This window comes from Rana temporaria, chromosome 5, assembly GCF_905171775.1.
Source record: "Rana temporaria chromosome 5, aRanTem1.1, whole genome shotgun sequence".
In the NCBI taxonomy this organism is placed as follows: domain Eukaryota; kingdom Metazoa; phylum Chordata; class Amphibia; order Anura; family Ranidae; genus Rana; species Rana temporaria.
The window spans coordinates 177,505,415-177,527,287 of record NC_053493.1 but is presented as its reverse complement, the minus strand read 5'-3'; the positions used below and the strand labels follow the sequence as shown (position 1 = coordinate 177,527,287).

Genomic DNA, 21,873 nt, shown 5'->3' with positions numbered 1-21,873 from the left:
TGTCACTCTGGATAATACTGGGAGGAACAGGCCTTTCTCACAGACCTGACTCTAGGGCCCCTGCCACGGGCCAATTTCAATAGAGGACTTGAGTAAATAAGCAAAAGAGAATCCTCCCTTTTTTATAAAGGTTCCCTGGATGACAGCAAGCATACCTGTCAATGGTCCGGATACCTGATCCCAGACTGGGATTCTGTCAACAGGCCTTGAAACCCAGTGAAACGCTGGGGTCCCTTCTCTCATCAGGATGAGGTTCGATGCAGAGTTCAGCTTTGGCCAGGTGGGCCGCGCCGGCTGGGTCCATGGATGCGCGTACCCTGAAGGTGGGTACCGCACCTGGAACGGGGACCCCGCGAAGACTTCCTAACACATGACCCCTGTCCCAGATATACCGTCCCCCAGCATGCCTTGTGAGGGAAAAACTCCTCCAATTGGCTGCTGGGTAAAAATCGCTCCGCCAGAACCCCTCTGGCGCCAACTGCCGGCCAGAGGTGGCATTGCACCTCCTGACCACAGACTGACCCAGTGGACTTTCTGGAACGACAAAAGTCCCAAATTGAAGCAAACACTGAATGGGAGCAAGGTAACTCTCTCTTTCTCCACTAACTTTAGGCTTGGTGCCCATGCTAAAAAGCAAGGGGGCGCTACACAGGGAATCCGACGAACTCCAAGAAAGAATCCAGGAAATTGTGCAGCTATGGCTGGAACTCGGATGTTCCAGCCATATGTTCAGATGGAACTCAGATGTTCCAGATTGGAAAGCCAAAAACTCTCATTCAAGGGGATCTTGTGTATACCAGTTTAGAAACTGAACAAGCTTGCTGACTCTTTTTTAAAATACTTTGGAAGCCCTGACTTCCTGGGACATCCAGAAAATGTGTATTTTCACATATTAATTTTATTTTGTGATTGATTTTCATCATACGTTTGCACTATTTGCATATACTATCTGGTATATTGTTATTGCTTAATGTTTTTCATTCCTTTTTTCGACATTGGAATGTCCCACTTAAATTGCCAAATAAGTTGAGCCCTTCTAATTGTGTTTTTTTTTTTTTGGGGAGGACCGGAAACCACCATATAGTAAATGAAGGTAGTATCAAGCTGCCTTTTAAGTGTCAAGGCATGTTAAATGTTATATGTAAAGAAAACATTTAATAAAGAAGAGATTAAACAAAAAATGGTGGTTTTCCTATGTTTTTTTTTTTTTTTTTTAGCTTTCTCAGGGTAAAGTTGGGCCAGTATCTCAAACAGGGGAGAAAACACTGTTCAAAATCCTCCATCCCTCCAAAAGACAGAAAGCCCAGGCTTGAGACGTGACTAGCTACTATTAATGGTACTATGACCTAGATAAATTATAACCTTCAGACATTTAGACCCCTTTCACAATGAAGGCGCTTTTCAGGCATTTTAGTGCTAAAAATAGCATCTGTAAGTGCTTCCCCAGTGTGAAAGCCCGAGTGCTTTCACATTGAGGCGGTGCGCTTGCAGGAACGAAAAAAAAGTCCTGCAAGCAGCGTCTTTTTGGGCAGTTTGGGAGCGGTGTATACACTGCTTCTAAACCACCCCTGCCATTGAAATCAATGGGCAGCGCTGCTGAGGCACCTGCAAATGACTTTGGCAGCGACACTTTGTAGGTGGTTTTAACCCTATCCTCGGCTGCTAGCGGGGTTAAAAGGGCCCTGCTAGCGGCCGTAAATTGCACAGCTAGCGGCCGAAAAGTGCCGCTATAACAGCGGTAAATCGCTGCTATAACTAGCAGCGTCCCAGTGTGAAGGGGCTCTTACTAATTATAGCTTTTTGCTTACCTTCAGTTTCTGAACTGTGCATATAATTTTTGTCCAATTGAAATTCCCAATCAAAGGAGGCTTTAAATCAGTAGGGTGGATTAACTAAAGGAGTAAAATGTTAATTTCATTCAATTATCTAATCATGTGGAGGAAATGTATTACCTGAATATACTCGTGTATAAGCCGACTTTTTCAGCACATTTTTATGCTGAAAAAGCCTTGGCTTATATTCAAGTAAGGTGATATCAGCTCTCTATGGCAGCTGGCATCGCTCCCCGCCAGCTGCCTTTCTCACTGTGAATACAGACAGTGCAACGCCGCTAAACACGCCCCTCCCATGCCTCCTCCTGATGTCTTCTGTGTACACAGACAGGAGGAGAAGCCAGGGAAGAGGAGAGACGCCGCTGTACATTTGCCGCTCGTCTGAGGTTTGTGATCATTACAATGATTACACACACACTATAGATGGTATTTGCATAGGGGGGAGCTGACATAAATTAATACTTGCAGTGAGTTGGGTGTGGGGGACATTAGGATATGTTGTTGAATATTAAATCTGCCCCCCACCCCAACACAAATCCTCTCTCCTCCCAAATAGCCCCCTAGCACATGCAGTACCCTCTCCCCCCCACCCCTGATTCAAAGAGATGCTTTCTGCTACACAGGGGACAATCATGGCATCCGGGACCCAGTAGCTTCAGGTCGCCTTATACTCGAGTATATATGGTATATTTCCTTGCACATGATTGAGCATTTGAAGTAAACACATTTTAACTGGGGGTTCTACTTTTTTATTAAATGAACACCACTCTGTCATACATCTTTTTGCCTGTCTCAAAAGCCTGTAATGGAAGAGGCCATTGTCTGACTACCAGTTTATAAGCTAGTTCAAAGGTAGTGGACAAAGGGTCTAACTAGCTGAGTTTCTTTGAGAGTGATTTCATTTTCCTGGAGATATTTTGTGGCTTGTAGATCAGTAACCTATTGTAAAATAGTAACCCTAACAAAGACTTATCAGACATCAGGCTTTTGGACATGTTTTTCTTTAATAGCAATCATTTAATTTAATTTTCAAAATTCCTAAAATAAATTTGCTTTATACAGATGCGTTACAAGAAGACAGGTCTGCCTTACTAGCGTTGAGAAGTTTGAATGCCGCCAATATGAATGCATCCCACGTCAAACTAAATGTGACCATTTGCGAGACCCAGTATGTGACAGTGACAATATGGAACATCCCAACATTTGCACTTTGTATCAAAGAGGAAAACGGCTATCATATAAGGGGTCATGCCAGGTAAGACTAAGTACAATTTGAAAGAACAAAAGTTTTTTCTAGACCCCTTTCTCTGTTGATTAATTCTGACTGCATATTATTTTTCTCTCCCACGACTACAGTGCATATTACTGAAACAGACACTGATACGAATGCTTCTTGTACGAAAGTTCTTAAGTAAGGAACTTTTGTTACTGTAAAACAATTCCCATTGTGTTTCCATCATATTATGTGCTTGTATCATTTCATTGTTTCATTTTATATGCACCTTAAATTGTTTGCTTCATGATAGTCCAATAATACTAAATGTATGTGTCTGTTCCATTTGTGAATATTCAAGGGATAAATCCAACCAACTTCAGACACGTGCTAAACTGTAAACTTGCAAGTGAACAAAAAAAATACTCTATCTCTAGTTTTCTAGCTGATGTTTTATCTAGCGTACAGTATGCTGCCACATTTCCAGTGTGTGTGCGCAATTTGAAAATGTTCACTTCTATACTTTACTTTGAAGTTTGTTGAATTAATTAAAAATGTCTACTTATTTTCTTTGTTTAACTTTATCCTTGATTGACATTTGAATAACACAACATTATTTAGCAAGCTATGCACACAGAAACCCCTTTTCTAAACATGTCCCACAGTAGTCCTCACAGTCAAATAGTCTTAACTAAGTAGGGCTTTTTGCAGCTTTAATGAATATAATAACCCTGATTTAACAAAAAAATATAGCATGTTCACTTTTATACAAAATTTATCTTATCACTTATCTTAGTGAATGAGGTTAAACAAGAGAAAATTACTTTCTCATTCGTTCATTGACACACACAGCATTATTAATTCAGAACCATTGGGTTATATCGCCTCCATAGGAGTAGGACTAGGCAGAACAAAAAAAACATCTGGCTACGCCCATGGGCCGTCCTCAGTCAGTATTTAACCCCCTCCTTGCTCTAGGTATCCATTTTTTTCTGCCTAGTCAGGAGTAAGGACCTAGTTCCCTGCTGGGATCTCTAGTCCTGTAAATTTTTGTTTGTTGTTTTCGTGGATTTTTTTTCTAGTAAGAGCTACAATCAACTGCCGGGCTGGGCGATGGACTTGACACCTGATCCAGGGATCACCCCAGTCTGGCCAGCAAGCGTGTGCAGACCGCAGCTGCATGTTAGGTCAGACACGACATAGCCCCACTGGACAGGGGCTGGCCCTGCAAGTTAAACATCTTGCGAGGTCGCATACGACTGGGTCTCGGCCTGTGTCGCAGCGTTCCTCATGGCCAACAGCACCCCAACTTCGGTGGCGAGGAAGATCTGTCTGGGAGAGTTACCTGTGCATTTCGCTGGAGAGGTAAGTAAGGGGTCCCCCCTCTCCTTCCCTGGAGTATATGGGGCGCGGGCACTCCCTGGGGTGGTCGGTCCTTCCGGGTTCTCCTCTATCCCCTCCTTCCCGAGGCTTTGCGGACTACCAGCCTGGATCGGTCCAGTCCCCCCGCCGGCCGCTTAATCGGGGGTGGAAATTTAGGCCGCGGCCTACCGGCTCGGAGCAGTCCGGTAATTTGTGGGCATTGGCCAAAAATTTAGGCTGCGCCTTTTGTGGCCTACCGGCTCGGAGCGTTCTGGTCCCCCCGTGGCCAGCGCACTTGTGGCCGGCGTTTGGAAATCTAGGCTGCGGCTTTGCGGCCTACCGACTGGGTGTCTGTTCAGGGCTCGGCCAAAAATGTAGTCCCCCTGCTTTTGCGGTGGCCTACTTTGCCGCAGCTTCTGCGGCCTGCTAGGTGTTGTGATCGTCTCTTACCAGAGGGGTAGCATGGTGGGGTCTGTGCCTCCTATGAGGGGTCCTGGTCTGTGCCTCCTGTAAGGGGTCCTGGTCTGTGCCTACTGTGAGGGGTCCTGGTCTGTGCCTCCTGTGAGGGGTCCTGGTCTGTGCCTCCTGTGAGGGGGTCCCCGGTCTGTGTCTCCTGTGAGGGGGTCCCCGGTCTGTGTCTCCTGTGAGGGGGTCCCCAGTCTGTGCCTCCTGTGAGGGGTCCCCGGTCTGTGGCCCCTATGAGGGGCTCTGGTCTGTGGCCCCTGTGAGGGGCCTTGGTCTGTGCCGCCTGTGAGGGGCCTCGGTCCGCTTCCACTATGTGGACCTCGGGTGGGGGGGTCCCGGTTGTTGTTTCCCCCCCTTTGAGTTTTTTGGGGTAGCTTGGTATATGGCACCCCTGCCCTCCCCTACCTTCTCTGTCTCAAACAGTGCGATCTGGCTCTGCCGCCACGGACGTGGCCCATGCTCCCTATCCTGTCAGGGAGTGGGGATAACTAAAAGTAGTGAACGAAGGGGCGCTGGTTGTCGCACTTATTACATCTGTGCAGGTACCTTTTTCAAGATTGGGGATGCAGTGGTGGCTGCGGCAGAGGGCCGGTACCCTTTTGGATAATCCGTCCTGCGCGGTAAATGTGCGGCTCTTATTTTGACAGATTTGTCCATGAGGACTTGGAGTGTCCAAAAACGTTTGCTGTAAGGTACCCCTTTTTGGGGAGTCCCTCCTTCGGAAGTAGACTGTTCCACCAGTAGTGGACCCCCCTGTCTCCAATAGAAGAATCTCTGGCTTCTATAGGTCCAGCTGACATACCTGAAGGGGGAGCAGAATCTTTGCTGCGTTGGCGGACCGGTTGGTCTAGGCGATGAAGTTGTCCGCAATGCCGCTTGGCCGCAGTTTACCTGGTTGCTGAGCTCTGTTTCCTTAGTGGTGCTTAGACATGTATTTTGGGGGGCTACCCTGAATGACATGTCGCTTCTTGATTTTGTCCAGTTACAAGATAGTTTTCCGGTGGTGTTCCTCCAAAGAGTTGTTCTGCTTCCAATGGGCGTTTGTCGCCAGACTGCTGGCTATTCTCCATGGGGAGCTGTGCAAGACCCATTGCTGCAAGGTCCGTTTTCATCGGTTCGAAACCGATTGTGTGTGTGCCCCATCGGTCAGTTATCCTTCGGTCAAAAAAATAGGAACTTGCTTTAAAATGTAACCGATGGACGCCTAACCGATAGGTCAAAACCGAACGTTAGTACCCACGACCATTGGTTAAAAATCCACGCATGCTCAGACTAAATTAGGGGACGGGAGCGCTCGTTCTTGTAAAACTCACGTTCGTTTTTGAGATGGCACATTCTACATTTTTTAAATTAGGGCTAGATCCACAAAGCACTTACGCCGGCGTATCTCGAGATGCGCGGGTAAGTGTAAATATGCGCCGGCCTATCTATGCGCCGTATCCCCAAAACAAGATACGCCTGAAAACCAGATTTTTCCGACCAACGTAATTCTTCTACACCGGCGCATCATGGGCACAAAAATACGCTAGACGCACCATTGTTTTGCTATGCAAATATGCAAATGAGGGAGATACGGCGATCCACAAAAGTACGTTTGTCCGGCGCAGGCTACGCGCTGTGCGCATCAGCTGTACGTCGGGTCTAAAGTTACCCCTCATAAAAGCAGCTTTAACTTTGAACCAGACGTGTGCATGTCAGCTAAAGCAACTCCGTTAGGGACGAGCTGAGCAGCCACACTTGCAGGACAACAATCTGTATGCCAACATGCCAGGGGCATCCATGGTCATAGCTATACTACTGGCTTTAGATGCGCGCAGAAGGAGGAGGGAACGGAGGAGGAGGAGGGCACGGGAGAGGATATACCGACCGCGCATAAACGTCTTTGGCATGTATGATTCTGAGGTGTATCGCATCTTCAGATTCAGCCCTACTGCCATCATGGAATTAACCACAACCCTGAAAGATGACATCACCAGCCAGACACACCGCTCACATGCAGTGGAGCCACTGGTCAAGGTACTGGCAACACTCCATTTCCTTGCCAGTGGCTCTTTTTAGCGTACAAGTGGAGTGGTGGCTGGGATGGCACAATTGTCAGGAAATAACTTACCGAGGCCAAGATGCCAAGGGCGGCTCACCTTTGCGACCCGATGCGATCCGCCCCCTGGATTTGTGACAGAGGGAAGGACGCACCAGGAGGCACCGGGACCAGTGGCAGAGGGAGATCCAATGAAGACCGGGAACTTGATAGCAGAGGCTCACTGGAGACTGTTTTTTGGATAGCACAGGAAACAGTCCTAATAGCTGGTGCACACAGGAAACAAGGCTGAAGATAATACCAGGAACAAGTCGGAGTCAGGGGCTGAAGCAAACAGAATATCCAAAGTCCAAAAGCCGAGGGTCAGGGATTAAAGAGATCAGGTAGTCCAAGTTCAAGCCGGGGTCAAGAGGTTTACAGAAAGCGACAATCCAAAAGCAGGCCAGGGGTCAGGTAACAAGATATACAAAGTCAAGTTTTCAGCAGCAAGGTAAATCCAAAAGCTGTTTACGAACCAGCAATTTGCAGAGAGGAAGGGGCTGGTTTAAATAGGCCGCTCAGGCCTCTGATTCCCCCGAGGTGGAGCGAGCTTGTGCGCGCCCGTGCACACAAAGTCCAGACGCACTGCGGATGCGCGCGCACATCAGCGGCACGCGCATCAGCTGGTCTGCCAAGGATCCGAGGAGAATAGGTCCGTGAAGGATTGGTGCCCTGACAACAATCCTCCATTAGCAGATGTGTGCACCAGGTTGTCCCCGCAATCCTCAGACGCATGGCCAACCAAATCTTCAGACCCACCTAGGAGGACCTGCGGGTGAAGGCAATGTGTGATTTCTACAGAATTGCCAGATTCCCACGCACTGTGGGGGCCATTGATTGCACACATGTGGCACTACGGCCCCCCGTGAGACAGAGCACCTATACCGCAATCGGAAGCACTGGCATTCCATCAACGTACAGGTGATAGCCGATGCCCAGTGCCTCATATGGCACGTCCGTGCCAAACACCCAGGATCCAGCCATGACGGCTACATATACCGTCAAAGCCCCATCCCAAGAGAATTTGAACAGAACATGTATGGGGACAGCTGGCTGGTTGGTGAGTGACATGGGTGTCAGGCATGACTATCCCCCCCCCATGATGCAGACATCATGGGGGGCACATGCATGACTAACATCCTCCTGTCTTTTCCCTTCCAGGTGATGCGGCATATGCACTTGGACCCCATCTCATGACTCCATTCCGGAATCCCCAAACCCCAGGAGAGCAAAGATACAATGAAGCACACACACGTACCCGTGGAGTGGTGTAACGCACCTTTGGCCTCCTGAAGTCCCGTTTCCGATGCCTGGATAAGTCTGGGGGTACCATGTTGTATTCCCCAAACTTTGTGTGTGTAAAGACCCTGCTATATTGTAAATAAGAATAACACTGTGGATCACAGCTGCAGAGGTTTCTCAGTAAGATCCCGTTAGTCACTCTCTGTAATGTTAAAAGAGTTCAGGAATCAGCTCATCACAACCTCAGTTGGAACACAAGTGTATCTTATTAGTACTGCCTATTCCTTCATAGGCAGTTAATTACAATAATGAGTCACTGCCTATTCCTTCATAGACAGTTAGGATTAAACAGACCTCCCATGAACTATATTGAGATCTATCAGTATGTAACAATTGCAGCAGGAGGTAGAACTGGAGGACATATAATGAGTCACTGCCTATTCCTTCATAGACAGTTAGGATTAAACAGACCTCCCATGAACTATATTGAGATCTATCAGTATGTAACAATTGCAGCAGGAGGTAGAACTGGAGGACATATGTCAGTTTCTGTTTGTAGCAATAGTAAATGGCATATCAGTGAATATACATGTTCAGGTTAAAGTTTCACTCTCTGGTATATATGAATATTTAGCATTCAGTCAGTGAACATCATGTGCCGGCAATATGCTACATAAGTCTGGTAACCAGTATACTTGCGGTTAGCTGAATCAGTCTTTTAACATAGTAATGGCATGACCCGAGTTCAAGGTAGAATGAGTCTGGACAACTAGCGATGACTGGGGTGATCCAGGTTCAGGGTTTGGTAATCCAGGAGATGGAGCAGGGTTCAGGAATCCAGGAGGCGGCAGGCGTCCTACCAGAATAGTGGAACACCATGCGTCCATGTCTGAAGGTTTAAATAGGCAGCCAGCGTGTGAGGGAGGCGGAGAACGCCGAGGCGCACTTCCGCGTTCCAGGGTGGAACGCAAACACGCGCGCACCGGAAGTGACGCGGCGCATTGGTCAAACGAAGTCTGGAAACAAGAATCTTCCTGAGAATTAGTGAGAACATGTTGGGGAAAGTGAGAAACAAGAGGAATAATGACAGAGGCATTACAGTGTGCCAGATCATCGGTGCATGTTGCATGCTGCACAACTTCGCCGTGAGAAGGGGCCTGGAGATTGACATACGTGATGACCTGACCCCCGAACCAGACAATCCCCCCCTGACCGCGGCTACCCCGTCTTATGAGGGAAGAGCAGTCAGGAGATGCCTTGCAGTAGGCACCTTTGCACGTTAAACACACACATTAATCATGGCACAATGAGAATGCATGCATGCACACTACTGTGGTCCCTAGCACAGACACATCACATCCTCATCAAATTGGATTAGCACAAGCCCACCATGCAGGACTTGGGAGCAGCAACGCCACGCCAAGGCTCCAATTATGTCACTGTACATTCATACACCATTCACACGGACCTGGGGATCACTTCTCCCTGGTCCTGGGGATCCCTTCTCCATCACAATTGAGGGTGACACCCCTTTTCCGGCAGGAATGTCACCCCCACAATCAAACATCATTCACAAACATAAAACAAATCATAATCACAGTAAAAAAAAAACTTAAAACACTGAAAACAAAAAAAGACAAAAACTTAACACCGCTGGCGTGACCCACGCCTGGGGCGGCCACGGCCCCGGATCCTCAGGGGAGACTCATCCAAGGCCATGGCGATTCTGGTGAGGCCCACATTGAGGGCTGCCGTATTGGCCTGGACAGCCTGGGTCAGGGCACGCACCTCCTGACCCACGCCTGCTGTGGCAGTCTGCATATCATTGAAGCAGTTAATCACAGCCAGGGAGTTGCAAGACATGTCCTGCACTGACTCCTTGATGGAGGCCAGGCTCTCCTCCATCCGGCCCAAAGTCTGGGTGACCTGACCCAGATGGCGGGTCTGACGGGCCTGGCCCCTCCGCAGATTTTCCGGCAGAACCTCTGCCACCCCCTTGTCTTGCGGGTCGCCTTCCTGTCTCCAGATGAGGCTTGTGGCCTGGGAGTAGGGGAGACCCCTGGGGGAAGCCCTGTTGGGGGAGGAGTGGGAGGGGCTACCCCTGATGGAGGCCTGACTGCTGCCAGCCCTAGGGGGAGCCTCCTCCAAATGGAGAAGTACTTCATTCCCCAACATCACCTCAACCTCCTCCTCCTCAACCTCCTCCTCAGAGGACTCCGGGCTTGCCTGGGGGTCTTCCTCAGACTCATGTCCGGTGGAGGCTGCGGACGGGCCAGATGGCCCAGCACCCTCCTGCACATCTGTGGATGACACAAAACATACACAGGTTGGAGGATCCACACACTTGTCACATATTCCCTTTCCCCCCCACACATGCTACTCACCAGATAGAAAAAAAAACACTTACCTGTCCTCACGGCCTCCTCAGGGAAGAAACAATATCAAGCAAGTGGACATTGATGGTCAGACTTTCAGGCCAAGGAAGTATGGTTTTGTAAAAATATATAATTTAATAGCATATAAATAAATTAAACAGGATATACAGAAAATAAATACAAAACATTTTTATCACAAATTGATCAACAGCAAGTGACCACTGTACATTCCTCGGAAGTCGCCAACGCACGTTTCGCCGTGGGGCTTCTTCAGGGCGAGGATGAGGAATATAAAGTTAGCAGAGAGATAGAAACTTATCTGCAATGATACAGTGTGACACATTAGTAAAACAGAAATATTAATCAAAATACAGAATTAAAATGAATTGAGGTATCATAGTGTGTATTTACATGACTGGTGGTCCCTCGACGGATGCGTCCACGGGGCATATAAGATACAGGTGGAGATAAACAGGTCGGGAGATAAGCTTAGGTACAAGCTTTCATATGTCGAGAATCTAGTTGACAAAAATATATATGTATATAGCAGTAAATTAAGTATTGAATTCTTATCGTAGCTGCTATCAAGGTGCAGATACAGATACCATATAGAATAGTGAGGATGAAGTAAAGAATAAAGATAAAACAGAGAAGACACTGAAAAACTGCATATGTGTATATGCATACACAAAAAACTAGATGCATATACATACACGCACACATACAAAAGAAGGGGGGGGAAAGAAATAATAAATGAAAATAATAAAATTAAATGATATAAAATAAAATAAAGTGAAGTAAAAGATCATGTGAACAAATACACTGAATGTCACTACTACATAAATCCTGCGGTGTTAATATAAAGACAAATCAGTCAACATAATCACCTTGGGTAGATCGAAAGAGTCAAAACTACAAATCCAAGGAGTGGAAATTATACACCACAGGGGGAGTTGTAACTCGGACTGTAATAATAAAGAAATAACGAAAGAAGCTATTAAACAGCCTTTAAAGACTAACATTTAAGATGGAAATAAAGAGTTAACCAAAAAATCAGGGTTACCTATTTCTATGAGGTCCTGAGCAAACTGGGACAGCAGATGGCAATACAGCGGCAATGTAGGGGAGCTTACATAAAGAAACCCTTTCTGTGGCAGCATTTGCATGGGGTATTAGTAAAAGCCTGTTAAAATTAAACAGTGTGTTCATTCAATAGGTTATTCTTGAGTGAGATGAAGTTGAGGGAGCAATTTGGAGCAAAAAAAGTGACTTACCATATAACTGATTGCAGCAATGCGTCTGTGTCCCAGGGTGTACACACGGTAACACAGCGCCATTGCATGAGCATCAGGTTTATATAGCCTGTGGGATCACATGGACGTATGACGTGATGACGTCATAGGTGCGCGCCGTTACGATAACACGGCGCATAAATAAAGATCCCAGTGAAGCGGTGTATTAAGGCACATCGCCCAAAACGGCCTATATAGTCCAGGGCACAAAACAACAGGAAACACATACGTCCAGACAAAAACCGCACAAGAATAGCCATTATGGCTTAACTGCCTAGTGAATATCAGGCACATAGTAATTGATTAGGATATCTCACATAGCTTAACTATAAGGATTAATATTAATGCTAGGCCTGCCATCTAGCGGTTATGTAGGGGAATACATCCCCAATAGTATACTAGATGGAAAGACTTTGTTAGTAGACCATTAGGTATAGTGCATAGCAATATGTTTAATATCACTAATGTAGGTGGATAGAAGGTACACATGATATTACAAATAAAGAGGAGGGAGGAAAAAAGGAAGAGGAATGAAAAATGGAAACTGTATCCGCACATAGAAAGCAGCAAATGTCAATTATTGATAATATTGTCTAATACCGCTATCAACAGAGTATCATTCAAGATAGCCTTCTGATTTGGTGGTTCTGTTGTGAGGGAAGAGCTAATTAAAGTAAATTAACCCTCACAGACCGACACTACTGGTCATAAAGTACCCGGTGCATCCGCGGAGGGGCGTCTGAACGAAAACACACACAAAGATACAATTTCATTAAAAAATAGAAAGAATATACATAATAAATATACAAAGGTAAATATCTACAAATAAGTAGCTACAAAGTACTTCCTGTGTGGGCATGGAGATTCCATCCCATTGTATCAGTTTAATATGTCTTTAGATATATTTGGTTATCAATAACAAATGAAAAAAGAAAAAAGAAAAACATTATAATAATTATAGCGATAGCATAAAAACAATTTGCTAACCCATAGATACCCTCGAGTCACTGTTTAAGTTAGCATTGATGAAAACATTGGCCGACAACCTGTAACAGTCCTATCCTATCACGGGGATATACTAGAGGGAAAAAATGATTGGTGTAAATGATTTAAACATATATGTCTAAAAGTACTGATTGACCCATCTTTCGATCAAAAAGACTTTTCCTCCCAAGAAACGGAGACATGGTCAAGAACTTCAAATATTCAAAAAGGGTTTAAAACTCAATGAGTCGTTCAGTCCAGGCCAAAAATTTGCCTTTAGGCGATAGATCCATTGAGTCTCGCGCTGTAGCACTTTCTGATCGAAATTACCACCTCTAGGGTCCTCTGTAATGTGGTCCAACACGGCGAACTGAACTGATGGAGTTATATATTTGTGTGAAAAAGCAACATGGTGTCCCATGGTCTTGTTGAGCAGACCGTTAGTAATATAGTACATGTGGTCTTTTACCCGTTTCCATAGTGGGCGGATGGTTTTACCTACATAAAAGCAGCCGCATGAGCAAAAGATAATGTATACCACCCCATGTGTTTGACATGTAACGTGTTTATATAATCTATGTGTTCCACCGTTGGGGAGGTGGATAATGTGGCCTTCCTTCATAAGATGGCAAAAATTACATTGACCGCATCTAAAGAGGCCTGGTGCCTCTGGAGTGCCTGTTGAAGGTTTGTAGTAGTTGCTTTTCACTAGACGGTCCCTGATTGACATAGAACGTCTAAAAGTGATACTAGGATTTTTGCCCACATATTTTGATAGCGTTAAATCCGTAGTAATAAGGTGCCAATGTTTTTGTATTAGCTGACGGATTTGGATGTGTTGATCCGAAAATGTAGTGATAAATCGCGTAACAGTACTATCGGACACTTTCTTGTTGCTTTTAATAAGTGTGCTAGCTCTTTCTCGTCCGGCAGCCCGGTTGTATGCCTTTTTAAGGCAAGATTTACTGTATCCTCTCATAATAAGTCTAGTATAGAGTTTGTCTGATTCAAGTTTGAATCCATTATCGTCTGAACAGTTGCGTCGCAACCGAAGGTACTGACTGTAGGGTATGGATCGTAGTAGTGGAGCAGGATGAGCACTTGCTGCATGTAAGAGGGTATTACCCGCCGTGGGTTTACGGTAGAGGGATGTTTGAATGCCATTGGATTCATCGACATATATCAAGATGTCCAGGAATGCAATAGCAGAGTTACTGTAGTTCATTGTAAATTTTAAATTAAACTCATTACGGTTCAAGAATTTCATGAATGCATGTAGGTCATCTACTGTACCCGTCCAAAACATCAGTACATCGTCGATGTATCTAAACCAGCTTAGAATGAACGACAAAAAATATAGATTAGACTCAGATGAAAAAAGTTTTCGCTCCCACCCCCCCAGGTACAGGTTCGCATAGCTAGGGGCACACGAGGTGCCCATAGCGACCCCCTGTACCTGGAGGAGGTGGGACCCATCAAAGGAAAATACATTTTTAGTGAGGATGTGGGAGAGGCATTTGAGCACAAAGCAGTTAAGTTTATCCATTTTAGGTCCTTTCTCAACAAGAAAACCAGAGACCATTTCCAGGCCCTTTTTTATGGGGTATTGAGGAGTAGAGGGCTTCCACATCTATTGACACCAGAAGGCATCCAATAGGTACTGAAAGTCCATCAATGGTCCTGAGTAGGTCCGGTGTATCCTGAATATAGGATGGTAAGGATGTTACATGGGGCCTAAGGTATTGATCAATGAATATGCTAGCTCTTTCGGTTTTGGAGCCAACCCCAGATATTATAGGGCGGCCTGGAGGTTGTAATAAGTTCTTGTGTGTTTTTGGGAGGGCATAAAAGGTTGGAATTCTGGGATGGGGGACTTGAATGCCATCAAAAATAGCTTTAGTAATTGACCCATCAAAGAGTGCTAGTTGAATTAGATCATCGAATTGTTGGTTGAATTTAGTAATAATTTCTTTGTTAATAGGTAAATACCAGGTGCGATTTTTTAGGATGTCCCAACACATATTCCTGTATTGTAGGTCATCCATTAAAACCACATTTCCGCCTTTGTCAGACGGTTTGACAATTATTTCGGAATTTTTACTTAGTGTATCTAGAGCTAGTTCATGTTTGGCGACAAATTTAGAATTTGTGCGTTTGACCAGGGAGAGTGATTCCACCTCTTTTATTGTCTGGATGAGAAACGCCCAAATATTGGAGTTTGTATGGAGGGAGGGGAAGTTGAGAGATTTTTTCTTTACTGCTTTTTCCAATGTTTCTAGGTCCTGTTTGTACATAGAAAGCTGCAATCTCTCTCCCCTCACTTCATAGGTCTCAGGTAGAGTCTCCTGTTCTGGAGAGACATCGTTCTCATCCAGTAGGGAGATAAGGGTCTTAAGAGCTCGAAAGTCGGCAACTGTGAAGTTTTTCCAGATCTCCTGGTTGACGACTTCGGCCAATTTTTCTTTTCTTTCCCTGTCATACATGAATTTCAATGTAAGTTTACGTGCAAATAAATATAAGTCTTTAATGAGGTTAAATTTATTTGTTACGCTATTTGGACAGAAATTTAGACCTAAGCCGAGGAGTTCCTCCTCGGGTTGGTCCAAGGCAAATTTAGATAGATTAATCACTTCAAGTTTAGGTGCATCATTGGTTACTACCGGTGGTCTGGAAAGGGTAAGGAAGGGTGGTCTCTGGGCATTCAAATCAGGAATAACCTCGTGTGTATTTTGAATATTCTTGGTTATTGGTCCAAAATAATGATCTAGCTGTCATTTTTTGGTAGTGTCCTTTGATATTGCACCTGACAGATTTATATTATGAGATCTGGCTAAGGTTTGTGCCGAATCTAAGATGCTTTGACGTAGGGTCGGGTCCGTTCTAGGAATGAGAGAAGAGAGACAGGTAGAATTCTCAGATGAGACACCCGGTGAAGAGGCAGGAAACATAGGCGTCAAGTTGGTTGTGGATGGTAATTGACTAGATAAAGTAGCCTCCAATGAATTACTTACACTTTGTACATCATCAGTGTCCGTAATTCGTTTTTTCATAAGTGCGCCGTTTAAGTACCCACCACCTTGTTGTGTTCTCTTTCTGTTACTGCGTCCTTGTCGTTGGCATCTCTCGCCAATCTTCGAATTCTGTGAAACATGAGAATTGGTGGAGGAATCAGAGTCAGTTTTATCTTTATTATTAACTGTTCTTCTTTTTTCTCTAAAGGGGCCAGGATTCCTACGTCCTATCCTAGGACCATTCATAACTGGCCAGGAATATGCATAGAGGCCGGCAAATGCCATTTTGTCCCGTGCTAGTTTCTCTTCTTTTTTAACCAATAATTCTCTAGTAAAACTCTGAATGTTCTCTTTTAGTCGCGCATCATACGTTGCAAAACCTTCCTTATTGAGAGTAGTAACATTATCATCGTAGATTCTTTTAATTTCGCAATCTACTACTTTTAATTCTTTCATATAGTATTCTACCATTAATTCCATCATTTTTTTCGAGCAGACTAAAAGGTTTTGTTCCCATCTGGTTTTGAATTCTGTGTCAATAGACCAGATATTGGGAAAAACCTGTACCCGTAAGCCTTTAGGGTTCATATTTTCAGTGATGTATTGCTCGAAATATCTGATGTGCCAAAATAGGCTAGATTTTCTCTCGAAGGTTTGAAGCAACTTATGATAGACAATCTCAAATTCAACCTCAGAATTCGCATTAGCAGAACACGTCTTTTGAATGTCCAGCATAAAACCTTCCCAATTGTTCCCTGTGAAGTCAGCCATCAATGTCACCCTGCTAACCAGTCAAGCAATAAGAGGGATTATATAGGAAAAATTCTTTTTTGATTAAAAGTTATTATATAACCAATTAAGTAAAAGGAGATTAATTAATAAACTGAAGAAAGGGGGAGTGGTAGCCTCTAAAACAGAGGACTTAAAACACCCCTGAGTGCGAAAGGACAGTAGGTGTTTGCCACCTGATATATATATTATGATTCAAAGAAGGGAGGGGTTGGTTGAAGAACCTAGAGGAAGAGTAAAAAGGAGGAATAAGGGAAGAAGAAAAGGAAAATAAGAAAAGAGGAGAAAGGAGAGAAGAGGAGAGGGAAAGGAAGACGCAGAGGGGAAAAAAGATTAAAGTGGAAACACAAGGATAGCACTCACATGGGCCACATCTGTAATTATATTAGGGAAGAAACAATATCAAGCAAGTGGACATTGATGGTCAGACTTTCAGGCCAAGGAAGTATGGTTTTGTAAAAATATATAATTTAATAGCATATAAATAAATTAAACAGGATATACAGAAAATAAATACAAAAAAATTTTATCACAAATTGATCAACAGCAAGTGACCACTGTACATTCCTCGGAAGTCGCCAACGCACGTTTCGCCGTGGGGCTTCTTCAGGGCGAGGATGAGGAATATAAAGTTAGCAGAGAGATAGAAACTTATCTGCAATGATACAGTGTGACACATTAGTAAAACAGAAATATTAATCAAAATACAGAATTAAAATGAATTGAGGTATCATAGTGTGTATTTACATGACTGGTGGTCCCTCGACGGATGCGTCCACGGGGCATATAAGATACAGGTGGAGATAAACAGGTCGGGAGATAAGCTTAGGTACAAGCTTTCATATGTCGAGAATCTAGTTGACAAAAATATATATGTATATAGCAGTAAATTAAGTATTGAATTCTTATCGTAGCTGCTATCAAGGTGCAGATACAGATACCATATAGAATAGTGAGGATGAAGTAAAGAATAAAGATAAAACAGAGAAGACACTGAAAAACTGCATATGTGTATATGCATACACAAAAAACTAGATGCATATACATACACGCACACATACAAAAGAAGGGGGGGGAAAGAAATAATAAATGAAAATAATAAAATTAAATGATATAAAATAAAATAAAGTGAAGTAAAAGATCATGTGAACAAATACACTGAATGTCACTACTACATAAATCCTGCGGTGTTAATATAAAGACAAATCAGCCAACATAATCACCTTGGGTAGATCGAAAGAGTCAAAACTACAAATCCAAGGAGTGGAAATTATACACCACAGGGGGAGTTGTAACTCGGACTGTAATAATAAAGAAATAACGAAAGAAGCTATTAAACAGCCTTTAAAGACTAACATTTAAGATGGAAATAAAGAGTTAACCAAAAAATCAGGGTTACCTATTTCTATGAGGTCCTGAGCAAACTGGGACTGGGATGGCAATACAGCGGCAATGTAGGGGAGCTTACATAAAGAAACCCTTTCTGTGGCAGCATTTGCATGGGGTATTAGTAAAAGCCTGTTAAAATGAAACAGTGTGTTCATTCAATAGGTTATTCTTGAGTGAGATGAAGTTGAGGGAGCAATTTGGAGCAAAAAAAGTGACTTACCATATAACTGATTGCAGCAATGCGTCTGTGTCCCAGGGTGTACACACGGTAACACACGGTAACACAGCGCCATTGCATGAGCATCAGGTTTATATAGCCTGTGGGATCACATGGACGTATGACGTGATGACGTCATAGGTGCGCGCCGTTACGATAACACGGCGCATAAATAAAGATCCCAGTGAAGCGGTGTATTAAGGCACATCGCCCAAAACGGCCTATATAGTCCAGGGCACAAAACAACAGGAAACACATACGTCCAGACAAAAACGGCCTCCTCAATGGAGTCAAAGCCAGGCAGCCCCTCCACTTGCTGCCTGTGGAAGCACTGGGCCACCGCACGCTCCTCTGCAGTCAGCCTAATAGTGCATGCAGGTCCCCCTCCAGTGCCCCTGGCATGTGCTGCAATCTTTGCCAGCTTCCCACGGACCACACACCTGAGATCATTGATCTTTTTTTGGATCCCACTGCGGGTCCTGGTCTCACCACCCAACGCATTGACATTGTCTGTGATGTCTTGCAGTATCTGCCTCCTCCTGGCCGGGGTGGTGTTGGCACTCTCAGGGCCATGCAGAAAACGACCAAATTGGGTAATGGCCCTCACAATGATCTCCTTCTCCCGCAAGGAGTAGTTTAACTTCCTCTTCCTCTCAGTCATCTTTCCAAAACACTCTCCAAAACACTCTCCATAAACCACACCGACACCACACAAACCAACAAACAGCAACAGACAACGGAACAAAAGCACCTTGCTTCAGGGGGGGAAACAAATGGATGTACTTTTGCAATGGAAGGGCGTATGTCTGGGCCTATTTATGCCCTGGGCGTATCTCACTAAGTACGCCGTGCCTAGTTCTCACTGATTGCGCCGAGTTCTGAGCATGCGCAGAGAGGCTCTGACCATAGTCAGCGTCATGCGCATGCGCAGTCCGGCCGGCCCTTCATTTGCATGGGGTCATGGCTCATTTCAATGGAACACGCCCACGCCGGCGCAAATTTGGGTGCAAATACTATGAGGATACGGTACTTGCCTCTCTAAGTTGAGCCGGCGTAACGTAAATGAGATGCGCTACGCCGGTCTATATATGCGCCGATGTACGTGGATCTGCCCCACAGTGTCTCGTTTATTGCAGATCATTTTTTTTCTTCGTTCTATTGCTAGAATAAACACGTTGTTTTGCTGATGCTATTTAGACAGAGTTCTCCCATACTGACTTCTTTTCTTTTTTGCTTGTGATCTCATTTTTATTTATGTTTTTTTAGAAAGCCAGATCTCCAAAATAATTTTTTGGACTCCACATATTTTTTTTTTTGGGGTGAAATTCTTTTTTTTTTTTGTCAAGTTATCACACCAATGTTTTTTTTTCACCCCGCCTCAAGGAGGTTGTGTCCTTTGTTAATTACACATTGTATTTCTGAAATGTTTGATGTCTATTCCCCAGAAAAACACAACAGACAAGTATTTTAGTTAAATTAAATCTCCATTTATTCTGGCAATCCAAAAAAAATAAACATGAAGGGCAACACTTGCCCAATCAACCAAATATCTGCAGACTTTGGATACCAAAGGCACATTCCACCATGATCAACAACAAAAGCAACAACATCAGGAGTCACAATGTGCTCCCCAAATCACAGAAATCAGAAGCAGCAGCAGATGTCATACATGACCCCAAGCTGTGGTACTACAACAACCTCAGTTTTGGTCCAAAACCGCTAGAAACCAGGGAATGTATGAGCCGTAGCTCTCAACTGGGTTAAGGGGGGCCCGCATGATCTCAGATGCCTCCCTGATGACCCGCAGGGACTCCTCCTCCAGCTGGGTCATGCGCCTCGTTTCTTTTGGTGGGCGCATCTGGAAGGGAAGGCACCTGTGATTCAGTGCTGTGCACCTGCTGACTGCTACTCACCCCTTCCTCCTCTTGGCTGAGCTCTTCCTGTGTCTAAAAACGGGACTGGCATTCATTTTTAGATTTTTTTGGTAAATTGAACAGACTCTCATTCTGACCCCTGCAGTTGGCATCCCTGTTATTATATTTTCTGCACACGACTTTTGTTTGGGTTTTTAAGCTTTCAATTTGGTTCAAAAAACATCTTGTTAATCCATCAATAATTTGAGGCCAAGAAATATGTTGTAAACTACTATACCTGACAGAAGATGTTCAGATCTGGCTCCTCAATCTCAGCCAGCTCTGCGGCACCCTCTGCAGGGGTGGGCGGGAACAGTGGAAGGAACGGTGGAGGGAAGGGTGGAAGGAAGATTGTATAGAGTGTGATTATCTGGCCTCGATCTGATCGTCCAGAAAAATTAGGTGTTTATATTACCACGGCTTGGGGTCCTGTACTTAATCTGGTGCTGCTCCTGACCTCCGAGAAGCACGGACCTGTATAAAACTCTTCTTGTAAGCATTCCTGATGTTTTTGATTTTTTTGCTTATCATGGTGGAAGTTTCCTCTGGGATCCAGGTCTGCATATAAGTGATCAATTGGTCATTTGTTGCCCTTCGAACATTATTGTTATAATAGGATGGATTTGTTATATCTCACAGGATTTGTACATTGCGATATTTGACACTGAATCACATCATATTCTCGGCCTAAAATATCCTCTGCCAGGGCCCGTTATCGCTCCTCCATTTTTTGCAGCTGGTCAGCAAGGTAGGTGCTGTAGCCCTCAACAGGGTTAAGGAGGCCCTCATGATGGAAACTGCCTCACTAATGACCTGCAGACACTCTTCCTCCAGCTGGGACATGCGCCTCGGTCCTTTTTTTTTTTTTAAGAAAAAAAAAATATGGTCTGGCATAGCAATGGCCCCCCTACCAGTGAAGTACTCCATGTATATATCACGGGACTCTCGAGCAGTTCGGGGGGCCAATCCAGTAGGCCAGTCAGGTTATCAGATGATTGTCTGGCCTCAGGCCCAATGTTTGAAAGGTATGTCTCTGAATGCCTGTGCCTAAAATTAGGAAAAATGCAGCAGGTAAAATGACAGTGTTCAGTTTATAGTCCGCCATGTGGATGGCTGTCTGCAACATGCGGAATCGTCTGGCCATTATCCTGAAGGCATTCTCGACAACCCTCCAGGCTCTGGCCTGCCGGAAATTAAAAACACTCCTCTCCGGGGTGAGAGTCCTCTGGGGAAATGGCCTCATGAGGTGTAGTCCAAGCCCGAAAGCTTCATCTGTGACAAAAAACACATTGCCCACATTGTTTTCATCCCCTGGCAGGGCCAGGCCACCAGTCTGGAGACGTTGGGCTAACTCCATCTGCGCAAAGACTCCGCCGTTGGACATCCAGATGTTCTTCCCCACGTCCACATACAAAAACTCATACTGTGACGACACCACCACCATCAACACAATACTATGAAAACCTTTGTAGTTGAAATTGTATGACCCCAAACGGGGTGGCGGCACTATGTGGACGTGTTTTCAATCTATTGTCCCTCCGCAGTTAGAGAAGTCCTACCGCTGGGCCAATTGGGAAGCCACAGTCTGCCATTTCTGTGGCGTGCGTTCCTATGGAGTCAAACAAAAAAAATTATTACTTTGGCACATAAACATTGCAATCAAAATACAAAAGACATCCTTGTCCAACATCAGTATATCATTTATTCATTTG

General features: G+C 44.7%; 1 protein-coding gene across 2 annotated transcripts in view; it reads left to right on the top strand.

Moving 5' to 3' along the window:
• The window catches only part of RECK (reversion inducing cysteine rich protein with kazal motifs), an 861,635-nt gene that overhangs the window by 768,235 nt on the left and 71,527 nt on the right, over positions 1 to 21,873 (top strand). For both annotated transcript variants that reach the window (XM_040353423.1, XM_040353422.1), the window contains one exon: positions 2,895 to 3,087. In XM_040353423.1, coding sequence (XP_040209357.1) covers positions 2,895 to 3,087 — 193 coding nt within the window. The remainder of the gene's footprint in view (positions 1 to 2,894; positions 3,088 to 21,873) is intronic.